Genomic DNA, 19457 nt, shown 5'->3' on the forward strand with positions numbered 1-19457 from the left:
AGGCGGATTTCTGGGTTGATGATGCGGAATGAATTTGCGGGTTTGATCATGGTTTGCTGCAACGGTGGTGTAAAGGGAGGTAATGAGCAGGTGCGTGAAGATGGCAGGGGAAGTGTTTAAGGTTGTTAATGGAGATTAGAGGTGCGGCTGGTTGTTGTTGTGGTGGACAGAGGATGAAGGAATGGGTTTGAATGGCAGTGATGTCGAGTTGCAGGTATGGTGAATGATGCGAAAATGGTGGTGATGGATGATGAGCTCCTACTGTTGAATTGAGGTGTTGGTGACGAAGGTGAGCTAAGAATCGGATTTTCGGTTCCGGGCACGGATGACGATGGTAATGGAGGTTGGAGGTGAAGATGCATGGAAATGAAGGTGCGGCTAGTTGTGTGAATGGTGCAGGTGAGTTTGGAGGTGCGAAAATGGTGAAGCAGGCAAGAGGTGCAGGGGAATGATGATGGTGGATGATGGCCTTGTTGCATATGGCTTGTCAAAGTCAACCTGACTTTGATAAAGTCAACCATGACTTTTATGTTTGTTTTTCTGTGATTTATTTTGTACTTTGACCCGTCTCAACTTGCTTGCATTACCATTTTTCGTCTTCACTATCGACTCAACTCAAATCTCAGCTTTGTTATTCCGCTTCACCTATAAATTTATAAACAACAAAATAATAGTTTTATTAATATTATATAAAAACCGACTAATTATTAACTATAACTAATATGACTAATTATTATAAATTAGTAAATAAATGAGCTATTTAAACATTTAACGCACACAAAATCGAGTTGAATAAGAGTAAAAGCGCGGGGTAAAAGCTACCAAAATACTACTTATCAACCACTCATGTGGTAAATTGGGTCAAGTCAAGTCTAAGTCCAAGCCTAGTCACGGGTTTGAGTCGAAATTTCGGCAGCATTTCGTTATAATGGCGATCATGCCCTAGAAAAGTGTCCTGAAAAAGCCGTCATAAATCAAAAATCCGAAATGTTAGGAAGTTTACCCATTACACAAGGATTCCAAAAACCAAATTTCATCAAAAATGGGCAATCCTAAGGCCATTTTCGAAGCGATTTTCGAAACAGCTGAGAAACCGTCTCAATTTCGCTCAAATGCTCAATACTTGACGAAAATTCAAAAGGAATACATGGATATGTTTCTAACATGCCAATTATCCATTTCTAATGTAAATTTTACAAGGCAAATCCATTTGGGGGAAAAGGCCCAAATTTTTCGAAATAATTGGGTTGAAAACCCTAATTTCTTTCTATCAAAATCAAGCAAATACAAATATTAAAGCAAGAATGAGACACATACCTCTATTAGTTATGATTAATGGAATGATTTGATCAAACTTTGACTGATTTTGGTTGGAATTTGAGAGAGTTTAAAAGGAATTTGTGTTTTGTTATTATGAATAAAACACGACTTATGTCGAGTTTTTACTCAGACAGGGACGAGCTCGGGAAAGGACGCAGCACCTGATGCGCCTCTTCCAAGAGTCACAGCTCTTGCTGCGCCTCTTCCCCAGCTTCACTCCAGCTCAATTTTCAAAAGTTCGTTACAAGTTCGTTATTTGTGGGCCCATCTTTGGTGCGCCTCTTCTTTAGCACCATATTTCATATATTTGGTCTATTGGGCATTTATTTTTGTCCGGACCAGTATTTTATCTTCGAGCAAACTGTGAGCTGTCGCAGTATTTTATCTTCAAGTAGACTGTGAGCCGTCGCAACATTTTATCTCCCAGCAAGGATCTTTCATAAGGACTTCGCTTGCAGCAACGAGCGGATTTCGCCTTTATCTATACCTTTTATCCACCGAGAGTTCATGACAGCCGATTGTACTCTTTGAGAGATGGAATTTGTTTGGAAGCAGACACGAGCAGATTCCCAGAAATGATTCAGTCCAGATAAGATCATCAACATATTCCCCGACGAGAGTTCGCTTGAGACCGACGCAAGCAGATTCCCCCAGCAGTTCCTACCGACGTCCTGCTGTCCTTAATTTTATTTATTCCGAGAAAGAAGTCTCAGGTATGGTTTCTTCTTATGGCTGGCGAGCCTCCTTACGTAGTCTAATGAACTTTAAATGACCCTCCCCGATAGTCGATAGACTCTAAAATGTTCCCGACGACATGTCCTTGACTCAGACCCCTTGAGCCGCCTCGCGTCACCATAGTCGTCAGGTTGTAATCATCGATTGACCTGATGGCTATACTTTGACTTTGGCCTTGTCCAAGCCTCAGTCAAAGTGGGGGCTCTGTAGATACCTCATTTCTGCACCTCCCGCCAAATACCCGGTGATGATTGGGCTGCATGTTTGGTACGTGGAATGATTTATGACAGTTCGTAAGTTTATCGTCAAGTGACAACTCAAATACTTGTGTCTACCCCTTGGTCGTCATCTACGCGCCGACATGGTCGTTTTGACAGTAGTTAGAATTCATTTGGAGTCCGGGTTAAAAACCGCTTCATTTTCTAATAAATCATTTTAAAATGCCGAGTCGGAATGTCCTGGAATATTCCGGTTATTTTTACTCCATAAATTAATTTTATATCTTTTGGCAAAATATATCCCGAAAATCTTATTTTAAAGAATAAGGAAGTCGAGATCTACCGCAATTCCATAAAAGAAACGCGGAAATCTTTCTTCCGCGGGAGGAAACCTCTGGGGAAAGGACGCAGCATCTGCTGCGCCTCTTCGAAGGATCGCAGCATCTGCTGCGCCTCTTCCCCAGCTCTTTTCTGCGTATTTTCAGATTTTTTTGAGATTTGTTTCCAAAGTTTGAGTCATTCCATAATTCCTCTGTGTGATTAGTATAAATAGAGACCTTCGGTTTCACATATTTCTCACGCGAGTGTCCGGCCTTCTCTTCTCCCTTTGCATTCTAAGACCGTGCTCTAAGCTTATTGACGTCTACGTGCTTGATCAATCGACCACGTAAGCTCGGATCCTTCCGAGTACCAGTCACGTTGCATGACCGACCAATTTGACCAACTACACCTCAATTAATCGATCAATTTAATCTAAATCCTCTTACGAGGGCACTTTCTTCATACATTCGAGTCGAGCAATCACTAAAACGTTAACTTAGTTAATCTCGTTTCGTCAAACATGTAAGTCTGAGGGTGTAAATCCCATCTTTTATTATTGTATTTTATTTTTGTACTAATTAATGTAAGATTTACGTCAAAAGTATGCTTAAAACCGATTTCTAAAACCTTTTTGTTAAACTGTTTTTACGGATTAACAGTAGGCAGACGTCGAGAAGAAACGCAGCAACTGCTGCGCCTCTTCGAAGAGTCGCAGCATCTGGTGCGCCTCTTCCAGAGGCTGCCGCAGTTCCTGCTTTTCATCTTCTTCCTCGCCTCTCTGTTAATCCGTCCTCTTTTGTTTTATTTTTCTTATTTTCTTCTCTTTTATTCGTATATAATAACTTTAATGCGTATTCTTAATAATTATCGCCTTTAATTCCGACTTAAATCCCTTATAATCAATATTTGCGGGTTTTCGTCATTAAATCAAACCCGGATTTTTTGGAGATTCGATTTGTTCATATCAAGTCTCTGGAATTCGACCTTTGTACATATTTTTTATCGTTTATTTTCAGTTTATCACGCCTTTCGATTAATCGTTTAACCTAATTAATTAAATTCTAACTCGTTTGTAATTAGTTTTAATCCGTATTAATTCGTTCTAACTCGTTTTAATTCGTTTTTATCGCTTCCACGACAATTTCATATGTAAATATACGTATCCGAGTCAAATATCAATAATAAACCATTAAATCCACCAACGAACATTAATAATTCGCAGTTCTGACTTCGCAGACAGAACTCACCTCAGGAACAGACGCAGTGACCACTGCGTCTCTTTCAAGAGACGCAGCATTGCTGCGCCTGTTCCGGGTTGATTTCTGTCTCTGAACTTCCGTTCTTGTCTTGACCTAATTCATTAGTTTACATATTAATCAACTATTAATCGTAGTATCACCATTAATTTGTCCGTATTTTCCAACTTAATTTATTTTCCCTTGTTTTCCTCAAATTATCCGTCTTAAATATATTTTCGACGTAAATCATTATTCCATTGTAATTATTGTAATTTTAATTATTGCAATTTATTTATTGTATTTTATTATGTATGATTTATTTATTTATTTTAACATGTAATTAATTGTAAACCCTACTTCGACATTAATGAGTGCTAATTACATGTTCACTGACATAGTTTAATCTTCACATATTAGGATTAATCTTTGTTTGTTGGATTGCACGCATTACATCGACAGCATATCGAGTACAAACGATTTCCTTAATCATTAGTAGAGGCCGCTATCGAGGCGGGCGGGATTAGGTGTTCATTAAAAGGACTTCCTAATATGTACCCTCACCCCTTACTTCATATCTCTGTGAACATCCGTGTTCATTAGCATCCACGAGAGTCATTCTAGACATAGAATGCTAAGGGTAACGAGTTCTTAGCGTTCATGTCAGTACTTTGTGTCTTGACATGGCACGAGATATTCAAACGGTTCCAATTTCCAAAAAAAAGTTGGTGGCGACTCCACAAATGCAAACGCTTGTTCCCAAGCGCCCCCGTGGGCCCATGTCCACAACTCCGTCCGTCCCGGTCATTTCACATTATGGACATGGGCCCACGGGGGCGCTTGGGAAACAAGCGTTTGCATTTGTGGAGTCGCCACCAATTTTTATGGGAAATTGGAACCGTTCGAATACCTCGTGCCATGTCAAGACACAAAGTAGTGACATGAACACCAAGAACTCGTTACCCTTAGCATTCTATGTCTAGAATGACTCTCGTGGATGCCAATGAACACGGATGTTCACAGAGATCTGGAGTAAGGGGTGGGAGTACGTATTAGAAAGCTCTTTTGATCGAACACCTAATCCCGCCCGCCTCGATAACGGCCTCTACTAATGATTAGGGAAGTTATTTATACTCGATATATCGTCGATTATATGCATGCAATGCAACATCCAAGTTTTGCTCCTAGCATGTGGAAATTAGACTAAGTCGGTGAACAATTAATTTAACATGCAATTAGGTCGAAGTAGAAGTTAAGGTTCAATTACATGTGAAAACATACAAATGATACAAAGTGCAATGATAAATACAATAATAAAAATTACAATAATTACATCGGGTTTATTGATTTATGTCGAAAATACTTTCAAAACGGATAATTTGAGAAAAAGAATAAATGAATGAATTAACGAACAAAGCTTAAGGCGATAATATGGTTAGTAGTTAATTATACGTAAACTAATTAAACTAGGTCAAGGCAAAACGGAAATTCAGAGACAGAAATCAACCTGGAACAGGCGCAGCAGGACTGCGCCCTTTGGAAGAGGCGCAGCAGACGCTGCGTCTGTTCCAAGGGTGAGTTCTGGCTGTGAAGCCGGAACTGCAAATCGTTAATTTTAAATTGGTGAATTTAATGATTGATTATGATATTTAACTCGAATGAAAGTGATTATCAGATTATTTACATGTGAACGAGGGTCATAAAAGCAATAAAACACGGATGAGACGGATGCAAACGAATTAATTACAAGATTAATGAGGTTTAATAAAATTAATGAGCTAATTAGGTTAAATATGATGAATTAATGATGGATAAACGATGAACATGACGATAGACAGATGAAGAATATATCAAAGATCGAATTCCAGAAACTCAATATGAACGAATCGAATTTCTACAACCCGGATTGATTTTAATGACGAAAAACCCGCAAATATTGGATTATAAGGGATTTAAGTCGGATTTAATGTTTAATTATATACTAATGATGACAAATAATATACATGTGAAATTATTATGCTATTATATCAAAGAATTGACGAAAACAAATAAGAACAAATAAGAACAACGAACTAACAGAGGACGAAGGAAGAAGAAAGGAAGCAGGAACTGCGGCAGCCTCACGAAGAGGCGCACCAGGCACTGCGCTCCTTCGAAGAGGCGCAGCAGTTGCTGCGTCCTTTCTCGACGGTTATCTTCTGGTAATCCGTAAAAAGGGTTTTAAACGAGGTTTTAGAAATCGGTTTTAATAAATATTTTCGACATAAATCTTACATTAGTGATACAAAAAAGATAAAGAACAATAAATAAAGAAGGATTTACACCCTCAGACTTACATGTTTGACGAAACGAGATGAACTAAGTTTACGATTAGTGATGCTCGACTCGAATGTAACGAAAGTGCCCTCGTAAGAGGAAAACGATTAAGATTAATTAAGTTGATTGATTGTGGAGTTGGTTAAATTGGTCGGTCATGCATACGAGGCTGGTACTCAGAAGGATCCGAGCATACGTGGTCGAAAGTTCAAGCACGTAGACGCCAATAAGTAAGAACGTGGACTTAGAATGCAAAGGGAGAAGAGAAGGGCGGACACTCGCGTGAGAAATATGAGAGACCGAAGGTCTCTATTTATACTAATCACGTGAAGGAATAGGGTTTTCGGAGAAACTTTGGAAGTGAATCTCGAAAAGATATGAAAAAGATACGAAAAATACGCAGAAAAGGACCTGGGAAGAGGCGCAGCAGGCACTGCGTCCCTTGGAAGAGGCGCAGCAGCTGCTGCGTCTGTTCCCAGGTGGTTTCCTTCTGCGGAAGAAAGATTTCCGTGTTTAAATTATGGAATGACGGGATAATCTTATTTTCCTTAATATTTTGTATGAATATTACGGGAAATTGTTTACCAAAGATTAAAAGATTGTGAAATATTTATAAAATATGGAATAGAAATATCCGGAATATTCCAGAACATTCTGACTCGGGATTTAACGGTTATCAGAAAATGAAGACGGTTTTAGGCCCGGACTCCAAATGTACTCTAATTACTGTCAAAATGACCGTATCGGCGCGTAGATGACAATTAAGAGGTAGACATCAGTGTTTGAGCAATCACTTGACGATAAACTTACGAACTGTCATAAATCGTTCCGCGTAACAAACATGCGGCCCAATCATCACCGGGTGGTTTGCGGGAGGTGCAGAAATGAGGTATCTACACACATACGCCCTTCATCTTAGATATCATTTGTCGTGCTTACCATGAGTGTAAAAAACTAAATACTTAAACGTGTAAGGGTTTGTGTAGCAATACATTGCTTGTACGTGAGCCAGGTCATCAATAGAGTCAAAGAGACAATGGATCCCCCAAAAGCTTAAAATGTTAAAATTGTTTATCACATGTAACCACACTATATTTTGTCTATTTCAATAAACATTTCGCAGTTATATCTCAAAAATTAACAAATTATTCTTGAGACATTATAAAGTAAGAACCACGAAGTATATAAAAGAATACCAAAGTCAGCAACCGCTTATTAGTTTGATCAAATGACGCTTAGTATACAATAATTGGTGACACAGTGCATGTAAAACTATACACAATCTGATGTGTTTGGTAATCTTAAGTATAATTTACTTCATGTAATCAGGTACATGAGAACAACAAGTATGTACATACGATACAAGGCTTTAAAAATAACAAGTCGGTCGAGTTCATGACCCTAAGTCATAAATAATAAAATAAAATTGTGGCACTTTTAGGCATTGGCGCTCGACGGAGGAATTATCGTCAGAGCTAATATACCACTTATTAGTGCAGAGCCAGCTCCAAGTAAAAATGTTGGTATGTTACCACCTCCAAATAAGTTCTCCCATGGTCCACTAATCAATGACACCAGCATCTACAAATAAAAATAGCAAATAATTAAATAAATTTTTTAAGTGAATAATAACATAAAATTAATAGATTTTTTTAAGATACAACATAATGACAAATAATGAACCCGATATTTAACGATACTGGATAAACACTTACTTGTGGTACACAAATTGCCAAATTCATGAGTCCTAGTGATAATCCTGATTAATAAAAAGATCAATATAGAAAAGCTTGATTAATAATTTTACGAAGTGATATATCCGAATTTGCAAAAGAAAATGAGTTAAGGAGGGTAAAAATAATCTTACCGTGGCCAGCTCCAGAGTCAGATGAGAACATTGATGCCAATGCAAATGGAATACTATAAGTAGCCTGTCAATACAACTATTTTTGTAAAAGTTGAAATTCTATTTATAAATAATTTGTTATGTAATACTCTTTGCGTTACAATAATCATTGTTTACCAGTTGTTTTATTCTTTTTAAGATATATTTAATCAATACAATGAGCTTTAAGAGTCAAACTGACCGCTTGTGGAATTCCGGTGGCGGCAAAGAGAGCTAAAGTGGCTGATTTAATTCCGCTACTGGGCAGCGTGCCGGGAGGAGCATGTTCCCTAGCTTTCTCAGCTAACTTGGTTAGAGGCCATGTGCATGCTAAAGCAACAGCCAATAAAAAATTAACAAGACCCCAAGTTATCCTTGCACCACCCAACAATTTTGATAATGGGTCAATGGCTATTGACATTAGACCTAATGTCGCTGCTGTTAACATTAGACCTAGTGCTACTGATCTTACTCCCATGTCATACAATTTTATTTCTTCCGCGCTCCCCTACAATAATAAACACAACCATGTGATACGTTATAAACTTATAATCGAGTCTACACTCGTCAAATTAAACTTGGTTCATGTTGGGTTTTTTAGTGATTGGATCAACTCGTAAAAGTTATTTTAAATTAAGGAGGCCGTTCTATATTAACTGGAAAAATAAAAAGCTAACTTGATTATTCAGGATTTTCGATCATATACTAACAAATTCGAAAATAATTCTAATACAAATTAAATGAGTTTTTGAACCAATATCATATGAACTAAATTTCCATTGCTTTTAATGGCTAAGTTAGCTAATATGACATGAGAAATAAATAATTAACATTCTTTTTGTATCACTATAAACTTTGCATTTTTTTAATGCATAAAATAGATTCGGTAAATCAAACAAATCTACTGACATAAAAAAATTATGATGGATATTGTTGTAAATATTGTGTAACACACTTTCTTTACCCAAGAAGACAACAAAAAAGAAGAAGAAATTTACCTTAGGGTTACCGCCGTAGATTTCAAGGCCTACCCAATCAGTGTTAAACATAGTGAAAGGAAACCAAGCAATCCAATTAAAAGTAGTAACAATGAAAAGAAGCCACATTGGCCTTCCAAGGTTCTTAAAAGAGGTCTCCACTTGTGCAAAAAAAGGAACACCGTTACCGTGAACAGTCTCGACCTCGGGTTCGACCACGACAAATAGTGGAACCGCAACCACTAAGAGAAGGAACACAATGTCTATAAGAAAACATGTTTTAAGGTTCGCACAATATGTGTCACAAGCATTTGTTCTTGTGAAAGGAAAGATCTTATATAGTGTCGGACCCGACCCAGCCGCATAACCAAGGATATTTCCTACTGCCATAAAAAATGAGAAAAATCCGTTGGCTAATCTCATTCTTCCATGGTTATGATTTGAGAGATCCGCCAAGAATGCCCTACTCGGATCCTGCATATAATAGCATGCAACATGGATATTTATATTACGAATTGAGTTATATAGCAACGATTAACAAGACATTAAATTAAATTTATGTTATAAAACAGTCATATATGAGAACATTTAATATAATCTAATGTTATTAAACAACTTATGTTCGGCTCATACATACAACAATTATGGGGCCAAACAACCAAATTGGTAAAAAAGTGAAGGTCATTTGCCAAATTGGTAAAAAAAACTATAGATTGTGACAAATTGGTAAAAAAAGTGAAGATTTATGACAAATTAGCCAAAAATGTTCATCTTTCTCAAATTTCCATTATTTCAATAAATTGACAAAACTACCCTTGTTCAAATAACTCGATTTGAAAAAAAATCATATGGCAAATTGGCCAAAAGTGGTATGATACTTGATCCTTCTTATGTTTAAGACGGATAGTGTCGTCTTAAATAAAAATTTGTGCCGAGAATACTCATACTGCCATATTTACCAAGTTTTCACTTTGTGTATATTTGGGTCATTAATTTAGGTAAGGGTACTTTGGTCAAATTTAATTGTAAGAATAGTAATTACATAATGTTTTAGTTTTTTGGCCAATTTGTCATAAATCTTCACTTTTTTTTACCAATTTGTCACGATCTATAGTTTTTTTACCAATTTGGCAAATGAGCTCCACTTTTTTTTACCAATTTGGTTGTTTGGGCCACAATTATGGGGGTAAGACGAGGTGAAGTTTCAAATATTCCAACATGATTATTTAGATTTTAAGATTAAAAAAGAAGTATTTTATTAATTTCTTAATTCTAGAACATATGGTAAGATCAACCTAGTATAATTTTTCCTATATAAAACGTCTTTTCCTATTCTTTCATTCTTAAGTTGATATATGGACTCAATTTAAATACACCCGTTCAATCATTTATTCTTTCGATAACAACATTATTTGATAAGAGAGTTACTAGAATACTAACCTGGACCATGTTGTTAGCAACATCAAGGATCCAAAACCCCACAACAAAAATGGCCACGGCTCTAGGTTTAGTCTTTTTACTAAGATCATCACCAAACCTATAGCCAAGGTCCGCAGCAAACCCAATCAAAAGCACTGCAAAACAAATCAATGTGGTGCCGATTGTGATAAAAGGTTTTCGTCTACCAAACTTAGATTTGGACCTATCACTCGTATAACCCACAGTTGGTTGGACCAATATACCCGAGATTGGTCCACATAACCATATCAAGGACGACATTGAATGACTAACCCCTAATAGCTGAACGTAGGGTGTCAAGAGCGACAATTGTAGTGCCCACCCAAATTGCACCCCGGCCGCAATCGACGCGACCAAGATGATCTTCCATAACGGTGTTTGTTGTTTCTGTTGATACGTGTCTCTTAGGCTCATCAGAATTCATATTATCTATGATTACTTTGTTAAATTAACAATGAACTTGTTTATATTTTTCACGTAATTAGTTTTGCTCTCACGATAATATTAAAATAAGAAGTAAAAATTACTTTTTGTGATGAAAAACTCCAATATGTAGGTATTTAAATCGTGACAATTGATAGAAATGCAACTCAAAATAAAGTTGTATTGAGTTGTAATATGAATAAGCTCATAATTAAAATGATTTGGATTTTAGATTGGGGAAAATTATACAAATGCGGTTAAAACCAAACATGTATGGTTGAATGTATAATCACTTAGTTGCCTTATTAAGAAGGAGATTAACTAAAAATATCCTTTCCTCATAACGTAATGTATAAGCTATAATGATATGTCAAGTACACCGATTCAAACTAGAATTCACACTAGATATAGTAATCAACCAAATTTTCATTAAATAAAACTTAAAATTTGCCAATTTCAACCAAAATTTTCATCAAGTAATGGTGATAAACTAGTTTCGAAAAGGTTTTATTTTTCCTTACTTAATTTAATTTGTTGGTTAATTACCGTACAAAAAAAAAATAATGAGTGCTTGTATGTAGAAGAGACTAGAATAAAAAATTCCGATATGAATCGATCTGATACGCTTCAATCTATAATCAAGCAAATTAATTTAAATTTAACTATTGATTTTAATCGATCTAAATTTTGATGATTACATCAGAAATTATTCAAGCTCGGACTCAAAAGACCAAGCTAATCAATCAAACAAAATACCCAAGATATAATATAAAAAAAACGCCTCGATCTATAATCAAACGAACTGAAATTATTTAGAAATTAAGGTCCCTTCGATCTTAAATTCAATTGGTGAAAGAAACACTTCTGCAACATAAGTTAATGATGCATGGCAAAAAAAAAAAGTCATTAAACACTTTTCAACTCAACATACACATCCACCATCATTTCTCAAGCAACCATTAAGCATGAGTTATATACGAACTCCATGGCGGAGCCAGGATTTGAGCTCAGTAGCGGCAAAGAATTTTAACGAGCGCGAACGAATAATAATGTAAGAAAAATTTGAAAGAAGTTCGGAAATTCCAACTAATAACGAAATTTTCATTCTCTAGCGGAGACGAGCGCCCTTGGTGAGCTCCCTTAGATCCATTGCTTTACTCCACAAACATCTTAAAATTTGAGAAGGGATGAGTCATCATACACATTTCAAAAGATATAATTATAAAGTACATATTAAAGGGCTTATATAATTAATATTAAAAATAATTAACATAATTATCTTGATGAGACAATTAAAAGTGGTCAGCATGTATAAAATTATCAAAATTCAAGGAAGATTTTGATTTGTTATGTGAATGAAGTGGCAATCGAGGGTTACATAGTAATAAGGAGTAACACTCGTTATCCCAAGTAACCAAAGTGTTGAATGGTTGATAAAGCTGGCGAGGGGTTGTAAACTTGTAGCTAGTGGTTGTCTTGTTGTTCTCGTTATTTATTTATCTTTGCTACGGTGGGGACATGTATAGTATGAGGTTGCCTTATATTCAAATTAATAATACATACGGGGTCTCACGTGGAAACTTTGTAAATAGCTAGAAAATTGACCTATTTGGCGTAAATTATATTTAATATCCTTCCTCGACCACCTAAATCATGATCCTCTCTGTTTCTTTCCTCTCTATTTTTCATCCATTTACTCTAATAATTTCATATACAAAAAATATTATTCAAGGTATAATATCAAGAATGCTTGAAAAGAAAGCGAAATGGAGGGACCCGGATTGCTACCACCTCCACACGTTGAATTTTAAGATGACTTCTACCGCCTTTAGCTTTCTACATTTTAAATACGGATAATTAAGGGGAATGAGACATTAAAACTACAATTCAAACTTTTAATCACATGTCACTATCGTACTTTTATATATTTTTCCCCTTAAAAGATTAGGGGCATTATTAGTTTGAGAATTCACACACTAGGAATTTATGGACATAGTGTTACACAAGAATGAACGTATAACAAATTAATCTTCAGACATTAAAAAAAGTGTCCATAAGTATACAAAATAGCGAACAATGCCTTAGCTCAGAATGATGACATTAAATACACAATTTTTTTGCAAATTAACATATACACAATTTGATGCAGTGGGACATCAGAGGGGTTTCGTGGCCAACGATTATTCCTTTTTATGCTTTCTAGTTTTATTTCATGTTGTTTCGTTATTCCGTATGGGTTTGTCACGCTTCTTGTAACAAAAAAAAACAATTGTTAATGATTGACACAGGGGATGTTCATTGTCTCTAGGAATAACGTGAGACAGGTCACAGGTGGCAATGACGGCATGCGAGCCAATTAGGAAGATTTTTAATCTGAAATTGTTGAAGCATTGATGGCTCGATACGCCCTATAGATGGCTTATGAAATCAATGCTCATCAATTAATCTTGGAATAGAATAATATTTATATATTTTCGCATACCAAAAAGAAGTATGTTGAAATCGTATTATGAGAGTCTTATTTGACATTACTCTTTATCTCTTCTGTTGGAGCCTTTTATTTAAGTCAAGAAATTCTCCATTTCTTAAAAAGAAATTGAGAGTCCATTTCTTATCAACGGTGCAGCAGATTGCATTCTACCAACATCGAACGGTTCGAGATTTATGCATAGAAATAAAGGGTTAAGAGAGTATAGAGGGAAAAATATTATTAAATAGTTTGAGAGGAAATGGGCCGGAGAGGATCCTATTTTTTTTATTTGTTCACGTGTTATATTAAATGTATGGGCAATTATGTAAGAAATATTCTTTCTTTTTTTACAAAAGAGAAATGGGGTAGAAGCCCAAAATAAAACAACTAAACTAGAACAAACTAGAATGGAGCTAACAAACTACACAACATAGAACGGAACGATGTGACTTGTGGGGCCAAGCTACGCTCCCGACATCTTGTTGAATCAACTTGAACAAATGATTCGGCATGTTCGAAAGATCAAAGCGGACCAGCTGTTGCGTTGGGGAGTTGGATTGCAATACCTCCAACTTGAGGGGGAGTATGAAATAATAGAAATAGAGAGAGCGGAAATCATAAAGGTGATTGTTATTGATATTCGTTCGTGGTTCTGAATGATTACAATGGTACGATACTTATACTACTCCAAAGATCTAAATCATATCAACTAATATCGCAATATAATATATCTTATTCTAATTCTGATATTATTCTAATTACGGTATATTACAATATATACCGTAATAGTGTCCTAACACATCCTCACCAAACTCATGGTAATTTTTCGAAATTTCCATAGGTTTGTAACATAAAGAAAAGAACAAAATCCATTTTTCTTTTCGGGTAATCGCTCAACAACCAGACTGCCAGGGCGTCATTCGCTCTTCTCTAACATGTTATTAAAAAAGACCTCGAACGGGAACATCGTAGCTTTTCGGACGCGTCGAAATTAAATCTAGACTTTTCGAACTCGTTGAAATTTTCCTGTCAGGAACATTATAATTATTCGGACCTAACAAATTTTGTTGAACAGAAAATAATCCGTCGAATTATTATCCCTCGATTTGGTAGTTGAAGAATGTAATCTTCTCATACTCGAAGGAACTCAATCAAAACACAAAACACACAATCGCATTAGGTGTTCTTATCAAATTGCAAAATTTGTTATCACTATGCAAGTATGCTAATCACGTGGCATCATACCACATTTTCGATTCACAGTTGCAATATAAAGGATTCCAAATCATTTGTATTCCTTCGATAGAAAAAAAATATGTTTTTTTTAATGGTAACTCGTAAGTTTTTGTAAAATCCCGCCGGTGAGTGTTGTAGATCACAAGCCCACCGGCAGGTTATCAGAATCATATTTAGGCCTCAAGAGCATGAGGCTCTGAAATCATAATAGAGATTGAGAGGGAAAATCATAAAAGTGATTGTTATTGATACTCGTTCATGGTTCCTAATGATTACAATGGTACAATACTTATACTACTCCTAAGATATAAATCATATAAACTAATATCACAATATAATATAAATTGTTCTAATAGTGATATTATTCCAATTACGGTATATTATAATATATACCGTAATGTTTTCCTAACACGAAGATACGGAATATATTAAGTAGTATATTACGGTATATTATATGAGTTGTATGTATTTCCATATATCATAGTTTCCTTATTATGTATATTAGAAACACTATATAAGCCATATTGTATATTGATGTTAATTAAGCAACAAGAAAATCTTCCCTAAATATTGTGAGTTTTACACGAATCCTTATTACTAAAAGGCTTGCTACTGATGAGCTTATTTGGCAATTTTTCGAATGATGTAATGTATATTATGAGATCATCAATAATTCATACCATAACATTAATTAATTATAGAGGTGTGATAGTGCATTAGAATCAGGATCTCGACATAAGGAGATATTGTCTGGCAAAAAAAAAAAAAATTTATCGTCTATGTTGCAATGTCATTCTTGTACGTAGCAACTTATGCACGAAATATATTCCTATAATTTGAATCCAAGATGTCCTAGGTGTGGGAAAAAAAAGAAGAGATAAAATAACATATGTTTTTTTTTCTACTGAATGAACTCGTGCCATATAGGCTATTTTCCCTTTCTACCTTGACCATAGTTAACATGTTACTTACAAAGTGAAAATATTGGTTTAGAGAGTGATTGTGTTATGGTGAGAATGATGTGTATGAAGTTGGAACTATGATACCTTGAAACATTTTGCGGTCAAGTAACTTGCGGTTATTTGAGCAAAACCGCAAAGGGTCATGCTATGATAACGCATAATGTTTGGATCGAGATTGACAAGTAGTCCCTTCCTTAAAGAGATTTTTCAAGGTTAATCTTGACGCAACAATTATTGCTACTAATCTGGTGGTTCATTAAGCTATCTATTATTTTTTCATTAAATTGTGCTCGATTTGAGGGTAATTTGTTGAGAAACTAATTTGCTGTGGGAAACGAACATTAGACATAAATTTTTAGATTCATTTCCAGAATTGTAATTGCTTTTAAGTTATAACTAGTGTGTAGCTTGTGCAAAAATGCATAAGAATAAAATACATTTGTGTAATAAAACGCATCAAAACATATAATACGTATCTATTTATTTTTTTATTTTAATTACTTATGCCAAAGGTATTCCTAAACAGCCATTTTTCATTTATTTTTTAAAATCCTATTAATTTATATATTGAGAAGCATGATTCATTAATAATAAAATTAACTATTTAAATTCAAACTAGCAAGCGAATATATAGAAAACAAAGGTTATTGTTGTAGAATTTAAAGAAGTCTAGCTGAATATCGCTGAAGATAGAGTGCATTACATTTCACATACTCCCTCTGCCCCGGTCATTTCACATACTCCCTTCATCTTAGATATCATTTGTCATGCATAACGTGAGTATAAATAACTAAATACTTAAACGTGTAAGGGTTTGTGTAGTAGTACATTACTTGTATGTGAGTCATGTCATCAACAGAGTATAAGAGAAAATGGATCCATGTAACACCCGCGCTTTTCACGTTATAATTTTAAGATATTTTAATCGTTTTATTTAAAAGAATTGTATTTTTAAAACTTATTTTATAAAAATATAGATTTAGATATAGAATAGTAATAATAATGACCATCTTTGGCCATTTAAAGTATGTAGTTACTTTTGGGTCGTGTTTTTAGTGAAATCCGACTCAATTAGAGTTATTGGGCCTTGTATGACTTATGGGCATTTTCTTCTACTCTTCTCTCTTCATAAAACCCTTGAGGAAAACCCTCATATCTTCATCTCCTTAACCAAAATTCTGAAATTTTTCTCTCAACAAACACCATTGAAGCTCTTGTCTCACAAAAACTTGAATTCATCATATCTCCTCAATTCTCCGCCAATTTGAGTCATTTTCGCGCCAAATTCTTCCTTGTTTCGCCCTCCATCTTTCTAAGTAAGAAAGATTTAAACTTTCTTCATGTTTCAAAATTCTTGTCTTACAAGGGTTTGAACATCCAACTAATTTTTTCATTTTTGCGTTTAGGGGAAGGATTGGACAACCCGGGAGAGGGTAGCTACATTGGGACGATTCTATTGAGGATTGAAGTTGTAAAAGGTAATGGTGATAGGTTACACGACATTATGTCAAATTTGTGTGTTTATATGTTGTAGTTTACTCATATTTGTGTTAAAGTTTGAATCTTTACATGTTTTACATGTTTGTTGTTGAATGAGTTTGTGTGTGAAACCATCTCATGGTTGTTTGAGGAAATTTCTAGTCTTTTGGTTACATGAGTGTTTACATGGATGAATTAGTGAGTGAACCTGTAACATTTTGTTTTATGGGCCTAAGTTCTTGAGTTCTTATACTAGAAAATCTGTTTTGGTACCCACGGTGATGCTTGGAGGTTTGATAGATGAGCGAACTTCGGTTTGATAGATGAGCGAACTTCGGGACGAAGTTCATTTTAAGGGGGGAAGACTGTAATACTCCGTATTTTATATTACTATTTAAGTTGGGTAATTGTTTAGTCGATAATTACGTTAAGTTATTTTACTTGACTCGCGTTGTATCGTAAGATCGAGTTGTTTCGTAAGTTAATTGAGACGGGTTTACATGGAATTCGAGATGTGAGCTAACCCATTTACTCTCGACCCACTGGAGTTTACCCAATAACATGTTTAACCCAACACCCAACATCATGTTTTAACCTAATTCTTAACCTAATTTTTACCCTAACACTACACAACCCTCATCTCACCCGCCTCCCTCTTTTCGACGCACACCAACACACACACACACGATCCTTTCATTTGATTGAAGATTGCTCATCGATTCCAACCTAATTCGATTCCCTGTTTGTAAGTCGATTTCATTCCATTGTTTATACTGTTGTAAAGTCGTCTTTTTCGAAAAGCTTGAAAAGAGAGTCCTGTTTGTTTGATGTCTAGTTTATGCATATAAAATCTCATAGTCAAATTCTTTGTGGTTTGTCCTAGGTGATTTATTTATGAACATGTCGCTGAAAAGTCCGCGAATCTGATTTGGTTGTGGAAAATGATTTGAAACCTTAATTTTTATGTCGATTCAGTTATGAGGCTTCTTCATACATAATCTTTGTATAGTCTAGATGATAATAGGATTTGGAATTACTGAAAAATAATGTTTTAAACTCGTTTTATGAATCAATACTTTTTATGCGACGGTTTCTGTCAGTTTTTGGAAATCAGTCTGGAAACCCTTGATAAGTATGGAATTTGGGAAAAACATGTTAGATATAATTTGTAGCTAAGACTCATGGGGTTCCAATTCAATTGTCCTTGTATCAATTTGATTTTTCTGGAATTAGTTATGTATTTTATTCCGAGTCTATCATGTGCTGGAAAATCAGGAAAAATCGTGTTTGTTCTTTAAGTTGATATTCCTATTAAGTTATGATGAGTCTAGGTTATGTGCATGATTATTTGATTGAGTAGGTGGTAATTATATATAATTATGTTACGTAGGTGATGGATATGTGAAGGTTCATAATTGATTGCTTGTGTGAGCTTGGATTGCGAAAAGGTAGGGAAATACCCTTGACTTATTATCGTTGTTGTTGAATTGTGTTGACTTGTTGTGTTTCATATGACTAAGTTCTGAACGTTGACTTGTTTCGTGGTTGTTGCCTGATGCTATGACTCATATACTGGATTGTGATTGACCGAATTGATCGTATTGAGTATACTATCACAATATTTGGAAGCTGGCATGATATTATATTTGATCAGTTCGATGATATACATATTGCATTGCATTATTTACTGTTGAGCATTTCATATGCATTGGAGATGGAGGATGTTGTGGTGATGTGGTGTGGTGATGATGATGTTGTGATAAGGCCCAGGCGGGTTCTGCAGGACTTGCCCTGGTGTCCTCAGTGCGAGTCGGGCGGATCGGCTACGGTCGATATATAGTCTACCGGGGATCGGTATGGCTGGGCGTTCCGGGTTATGAGATATGAGTTGAGATGGAGATGGAGGTGACGGAGGAGCATGCATATCATATTTTGTTGTTTCATTGTATTCCCTACTCAACCTCGTGGTTGACCCTGTGTATTCGTGAACACCTGTGATGATCCAAATATTGGTGAGCAGACTTGACAGGTTTATGAGATAGGATGGGAGCTTGATGGGCGTGAGACACTGGATCAGAAGACTTAGTAGTTAGATCATTATTTAGAAGACTTTCACTTTTATTTATGTTAGTTCTTTCTAATTGATGTAAAAGAGGTTTTGTAATAATTAAGTTAAAGTAATTATATAATTTGCCTAATTTGCCTTGGAGCTTAATTTGTTATTCACTACCTCGGGAAACCGAGATGGTAACCGTCCGGTTTATTAGAGAATGTCTTGCTAAAGGCTCCTTCATAAATCGGAGTGTTACAGAACCATTTTGTTCATGCTTAATATTTGTGTTTAATCATGCCATGAAATTGTTACTTTGGAAATGTTTGATTTGAAAATAATTTGGGTAAAGTTGGTTCTTTGGAGTGTGTA

At 35.4% G+C, this 19457-nt stretch overlaps 1 protein-coding gene across 1 annotated transcript; it reads right to left on the reverse strand.

The window, feature by feature from the left end:
* Positions 1-7582: 7582 nt before the first annotated feature.
* LOC141600627 (sucrose transport protein SUC2-like) lies at positions 7583-10879 on the reverse strand. Its single transcript, XM_074420872.1, has 6 exons — positions 10448-10879; positions 9029-9481; positions 8233-8538; positions 8013-8076; positions 7861-7904; positions 7583-7726 (listed from the first exon to the last, which is right to left on the reverse strand). The coding sequence occupies exons 1-6, from the start codon at positions 10877-10879 to the stop codon at positions 7583-7585; spliced, it is 1443 nt and encodes a 480-aa protein (XP_074276973.1).
* Between the last annotated feature and the right edge of the window lie 8578 nt (positions 10880-19457).

This window comes from Silene latifolia, chromosome 9, assembly GCF_048544455.1.
Source record: "Silene latifolia isolate original U9 population chromosome 9, ASM4854445v1, whole genome shotgun sequence".
NCBI lineage: Eukaryota > Viridiplantae > Streptophyta > Magnoliopsida > Caryophyllales > Caryophyllaceae > Silene > Silene latifolia.

What these genes read in the sequence shown, in the direction of transcription:
- LOC141600627 (XM_074420872.1), bottom strand. Translation starts at nt 10,879, where the DNA reads ATGAGCCTAAGAGACACGTATCAACAGAAACAACAAACACCGTTATGG. An exon ending in TCTACGGCGGTAACCCTAAG is followed by an intron (nt 8,539 to 9,028) that starts GTAAATTTCTTC and finishes TTATTATTGTAG; the next exon opens with GGGAGCGCGGAAGAAATAAA. An exon ending in TGGCAATTTGTGTACCACAA is followed by an intron (nt 7,727 to 7,860) that starts GTAAGTGTTTAT and finishes TTTTATTTGTAG; the next exon opens with ATGCTGGTGTCATTGATTAG.